This window comes from Sinocyclocheilus anshuiensis, unplaced genomic scaffold (genome assembly GCF_001515605.1).
Source record: "Sinocyclocheilus anshuiensis isolate Anshui unplaced genomic scaffold, SAMN03320099.WGS_v1.1 scaffold758, whole genome shotgun sequence".
NCBI lineage: Eukaryota > Metazoa > Chordata > Actinopteri > Cypriniformes > Cyprinidae > Sinocyclocheilus > Sinocyclocheilus anshuiensis.
Window position 1 is genome coordinate 1,172,888 of NW_015548126.1, and position 6,418 is coordinate 1,179,305.

Here is a 6,418-nt window from a genome sequence, read left to right on the forward strand (position 1 = left end):
AATCAGAATGAGCTTTATTCACCACTTAAGTGTGCGCAAACACAAGGAATTTGTTGTGGTTTTACAGGAACTCTTGATACATACATACATACATACAAATAACCATATATATATGACACAAGATAGTTATAGAAGTTCACAGAACTGACTCCGCAACAGCTGAGTAAAACTGTTTCATCTGAGCATGTGGCACTTTAAGCATTATCATATTGCATATCGAATATCGCATTATTTATTGAGTTATCGCATATCGCATTTTTCTTCAATATCGCACAGCCCTACTAAGTACACAGCAAGAGTGGCTTATAGACAACTCTGTGAATGGCCCAGCCAGAGCCTGGGATTGAACCCAGTCAAATATTTCTGGAGAAACCTGAAAATGTGCATCTGCCCACAGCATACACAAGGAATTTGTTGTGGTTTTACAGGAGCTCTTGATACATGCATATATACAAATAACCATATATATATGACACAAGATAGTTATAGAAGTTCACCTAAGCTTGTCACATCATACCCAAAAAGACTTGAGGCTGTTCAGGTTCTTCAGCTAAATATTTAGTTAAGGATATGAATACTTCTGCAATGTACTTATTTCAGTTTTTTATTTTTAATAAATTTACGAAGTTGTGACAATTTTTTTTGACTGTTTTTGCTTTGTCATTAATGTCTGCTCAATCAAGCCGGCCTCCGCTCACTCTAGGCCACGGTTCACACTAGGCCTCCGGCCTCAGCTCACTCAAGGCTGTGTGGGTGTGTGATGCTGTTTCGTTGTGAAAGCGAAACTACTTTGTTTGGCCTTCCAAAAGAGGACATGACTAGCAGCATCATATGACCCCTTTAAGGCAGCAACATAACAAAATGTGAAAGAAATGAAGGGTTATGAATACTTTCGCAAGGCACTGTACATATACCTACATACATACACACACACACACACACACACACTAGGGCTGTGTATCACCAGCAAAGTCACGATACGATACCACACACACACAATCTGCTTTCTATTTGAATATATTTTAAAATGTAATTTATACCTGTGATGGCAAAGCTGAATTTTCAGTAGTTTTTACTCCAGTCTTCAATGTCACATGATGCTTTAAAAATATTTTTGTGGAAATAGTGATACATCTTTTTCAGGATTGATTAATATTATTATTTTTTTTTTAAATGGTATTAGTATATTTTTAAATAATAGTGTTAGTATTTTAAAAAATATATACATCTTTTACTCACACCAAACTTTTGAACAGTAGTCTGTCCTAATACTTTCCTCCAGACATGCATTGTCAGATGCTTTTTTGATGTGTGTGTGTGTGTGTGTGTGTGTGTGTGTGTTTTGTGGGTTTGTTGATGACTTGCATTGATGTGTTCAGAGGAAGTTTGAGCATTTTTTGCTTGCAGTGATTTCTTAAGAGGAACTAGAGTATTGCGTAAACTCTATGACACACCCACACTCTCACAGACCTCACAAAACTGTGTATTTCTCTCTCTGTTTGCCATACATTATTACTATGTGGAGAGTGGCCACTCGCCCAGTTTCTGACCCATTTTCCCCGAGCCCATCATCCACCTGCTCAGAGCATCATCATCTCACACACACACACACACACACAACCTTGATACAACCACCAATCGCACAAGCACACCTCACACTCGTGGCTTTTCTCATTAATGAAACCAGATGCGGCATTTGCAGGCTCACCCAGTGTGTGAAGTCGATGCCAGAGCTTCTCACCACCAGCTAAAATGGCTTTCTCACACGCTACTCTTAAAGGTTAAGCGTTGGCCTTAGGCACTGTTAGCTAACTTTCCATCTCAAACATTAAAACAAAACATTGGCGCTCTTTTGAAAGCTGCTCTGAGCGGCAACACTTTAGTCAAATAAAAACCCTCTGAACAAATGCAAGTAACCCAGTAAACGTGGGATCAGGCATGGGTTACTCTTCATGTTTTTGTAGTATGTGTGTCAGGGTCATTCATTTGGCAATGCCGCCCGAGATAGGTGTAAATCCATCTAGCTGTGTCCTGATTCCTGATCTAAATAATGTTCAGTTGTCCTGGTGACTCGGATTAAAGGGATAGTTCACCCAAAAATGAAAATTAGCCCATTATTTACTCACCCTCAAGCCATCCTAGGCGTATATGACTTCCTTCTTTCAGATGAATCCAATCAGAGTTATATTAAAAATTGACTTTGATCTTCCAAGCTGTTTAATGGCAGTCAGCGGGTGTTGCAGTTCATCAGTCCAAAAGAAGTGAAATAAAGCACATCCATTCATAATAAAAAGTGCCTCACACAGCTCTGGGGGGTGAACAAAGGCCTCCTGTAGCGAATCGATGTGTTTTTGTAAGAAAAATGTCCATATTCAAAATGTAATAATCACTTGGGACATTCTGGTATCCTCTTGTGTTCCTCAGATGAAAGTCATACAGGTTTGACACAACATGAGGCTGACCATTTTTAGTTTTAGATTAACTACTTACGTACATATGCACAATTTTACCATTGTGTTTTTGAGCAAGGATCCACTTCAGGTTACTTCAAGGGACTTCCTCTGCAGTAAGATGCACTGGAAGTCACCTTGAATTTAAGCAGCTGCCAAATGAATTAATGTAAATACATATTCATAGCACATTTGCATAATTATCAAGCATTATACTATGAGACTGCTGAAGAATTATTCCTGGTTCTATTGGTTTCAGGCAGGTTTTGGGACTTGTTGAGTTAGTTAGACGTTCGACTTGAGAAAGTTTAGCCCGAATGGTTCTTGGGGGCCACGGTTATAGAATCCCAACGCTGTGCCAATGGCCCGCAGTAGTTTGTGTAAATAATTTAGCACCTGGTCTAATCTTACCAAGGCCTTGGTGTTCATGCCCTTTAGAATTTATCAATGAATGCATCATGTCTCCATAGACACACACACACACACACACACTCATAATATAATGTAGAGGAAGTAACAGGTGACATCTGTAGAGGTAGAAAATTGTTTTGGGGGAATTTACCAGCGCACTTGCATTCCCACATGCAAACAGGCAGCGAATGTTAGTGCAGAAGTGGCATGTTGATGTGTGTGTATGCATCTTTTGGGGGTTTCGAGGGGGTGTGTTTGTGTGAATGGTGTTTTGAACATCTGTTGCGGCTCAGGTGTCAGATGAACTGTCACCCGTTTCAGCACAGAGGGACAGCGGAGTAGCTTTAAATGTCTTTTCCATACTTACACATGTGCTAAATGCACCCTCCCATCGCACTGGCATAGAAACAGGTGCATGGGAGTGTTTCTTAAAGGAATAGTTCAGCCAAAAATGAATTTTGTGTTCCACAAAAGACAGGAAGAGATTAATTTTTATTATTGGGTAAATTGTTCCTTTAACTACCTAAATGAACTTCCTGTTAGTTGTTAGCTGCATCATTAGATGAAAGAAAAAGGAAGAGATCAGGGGATGGAAATAACAAAACGGATGTGTAAGAGAAGCAGAGGCGGCGTGTCCTGCAGTACACAGACTCTGATCCCTAGAGAGCAAATCTGAGCACGCTAACAGGGTAAATACAGGAAGGAAACAGGCTTTCTAATGGGCAGCCCTTACCAGAGCATGTGAGCGGGCGGAGGGTGAGCGGAGTGGTAATATTTCCTTAAGAGCGCAGAGCGCCTTTCTGAAGATTCCGCTCCGCTCGCTCAATACGCTCAGTGCCGCTCGCTCAACCCAGAATGCCGTTTGGTGATTTGCTTGTTCGAGATCGAGAATCTGTAGAGATCGAGAATAGTAGAGCAGTTATGGAGTTCAGATATTGTTTCAACGAAGTTGCAAGCCTTATACATAAATGTAAAGTAAAAATCAAAGTTAAGAATGAGCAGGGAGAAGAAACTGAGAGGGAGTGTGGGGAGACTGTTAAAGTTAGTACAGATTCATATTGATTACAGAGAGCACGAAGATGTGCTACGCAAACATGGTGCAGCAAAAGGTGAGCTAGTTACATACCATAATAACATAAGTCACACCGCTCCGCTTCGCTCACATGCTCTGGCCCTTACACATGTTTACATTGCTCTTGGGCATTCAGAGATCAAGCGTTCAAAGATCATGAGGCTGTGGAATAAACACACATGCACATTCAAAGACACATTGAATCCTCAGATGCTCCTCCAGTTGTCTTCAGTTTCTCATCTAGTTCTTCCTGGGAGGTTCTTATGTTTTGTAATTAAATTTTAGTGAAGCTACTGGACAATTATAGTACTGTTCAGAAAGATATTTTTTTTGGAAGAAATTAATACTTTTTAAAGGGTTAGTTCACCCAAAAATGAAAATTAGCCCATAAATTACTCTCAAGTCATCCTAGGTGTATATGTCTTCTTTCAGACGAATCCAGTCGGAGTTATATTAAAAATTGTCCTCATACGTCATCCGCCCGGAACTGCTTCCAGTGTATAACAGTGAGCGTAAGCTAGATTAAAGTGATTATTACATTTGAATATGGATATTTTTCTTACAAAAACGCATCGATTCGCTACAGAAGGCCTTTGTTCAACCCCCAGAGCCGTGTGAGACACTTTTTTTTATGGATGGGCGCATTTTATTTAACTGCTTTTGGACTGATGCATGCAACACCCGCTGAGTGCCATGAAACAGCTTGAAAGATTAAAGACAATTTTTAATATAACTCCGACTGGATTCGTCTGAAAGAAGAAAGTCATATACACATAGGATGACTTGAGGGTGAGTAATTTATGGGCTAATTTTCATTTTTGGGTGAACTAACCCTTTAATAAAGACATTTATAAAGTGACTAAATATTTCCATTTTAAATAAATTGTTCTTTTGAACTTCATATTCATCATAGAATCTCAAAAAAAGTCATGATTTCCACAAACAATTGTCACAGTTTCCACAAAAATATTAAGCAACAACAGCATTAATTAATAAGAAGAAATGTTTATTGAACACCAAATCAGCATATTAGAATGATTTCTGAAAAATCAGCTTTGACATCATAGGAAAAAACTATATTTTAAAATGTATTAAAATAGAAAAGTGTTTTTAAGACTTTTTAAGATGTAATATTTCATAATATTACTTTTTACTGTATGTTCATCAAATAAATGCAGCCTTTGGGAGTAAAAGAAACTTAAAAAAAAAAAAAAAAAAAAAAGTCTCACTGACCTCAAACTTAGAACGGATGTGTGCATATTGTTTTCTCTCTTTTACACTTTTTATTTTTGTTCACATTTTTCTTTTTTAACAGTATTATCGAAATAAGAGGTAAAGATGAAATTAGGGATGTGATTCAGCAAAAAATAAGTAGAAAGAAATTTATTATTCATTTATAAACCATCCTTCTAAATTGTTGCATTCCTTTCAGTGAGGCAATTTATGTAAGAACAGTTTTACGATGTTTACACAGATTCATGATTAAGTCCTTTTGTGTGTAATTGAAGCTTTAAATATTTTATCATTCTTGTTCTGGTAAAGAATGATAGGAAAGCCTTTTGTCTTATAAAATGGCTTAATTATGACCCATATTCCACCATGATTCTTTAATTGACATGACATACTTACCACTCAGAAAATCCAGTTTCCTACAGTTAATTACGACTTGCTAGTGCTGTTTATGTGTTCTCATCTCTTAAATGCAGTCGTTCCATCATTAGCTCACCTCTCTCTTTACACTATCACTTTCTTCCGCCCCCTCATACACACATACACTCCCGTTCTCTCCACAAACAGACTTGGCGAGGTGCCGAGCAGTCTGACTTTGTCCTTGTCCTTGATCTGTGTGTAATAAGCAGGTTTGTAATGAGGAGTTACAGCGACAGCGAGCAGAAAATCTAATTCACACTGCAAGCGATTTACAGCACTTTATTTAATTAACATGTTATAATTTTATCTCCTATCTCTCGTTTATCTCTTTATCTCCTATCTTCTCTTCCCTTTAGACGAGGCCTGAATCCCCCCCACAGAGTGAAGTCCATCTCCATGACGACCTTCACGCAACAGGAAATAGAATTTCTACAGAAGCATGGAAATGAGGTAATTGATGATGGCATAGTCGAAAGTGCAGTGGTGTTTTTATTGACATGGCAAATGTGTCGTCATTTGTGTGGGCTGTCTGTGCTGATATCTGGATACCAATGAGTTAATGATTTATGGGGTAACAGATGCCTATGATAAGATAACAGAAATTTCTGGGATTTATGGGGGGGGTTCAATTTGAACACATGCATAGCTTGAACAGTGAATAACAGCTATAAAATTGTTATTTGTGTTAAAAAAGGTAGTTCTAGTATTTTTATTTTATTTTATTTTTTTATTATTATATTATTATTTTTATTATTATATGATTTCTTTATTTCAATTTTTTATATTTTTATTATTATTATTATTTCTTTTTTTTTTTTTTTTTTTTTAAGGCAGG

The 6,418-nt window shown here is 37.7% G+C and overlaps 1 protein-coding gene across 5 annotated transcripts in view; it reads left to right on the forward strand.

The window, feature by feature from the left end:
- LOC107704749 (arf-GAP domain and FG repeat-containing protein 1-like) overlaps nt 1-6,418 on the forward strand; it is a 26,264-nt gene that overhangs the window by 8,965 nt on the left and 10,881 nt on the right. For all 5 annotated transcript variants that reach the window (XM_016507743.1, XM_016507742.1, XM_016507745.1 and 2 more), the window contains exon 2: nt 5,940-6,033. In XM_016507743.1, the coding sequence (XP_016363229.1) occupies nt 5,940-6,033 (94 nt within the window). The remainder of the gene's footprint in view (nt 1-5,939; nt 6,034-6,418) is intronic.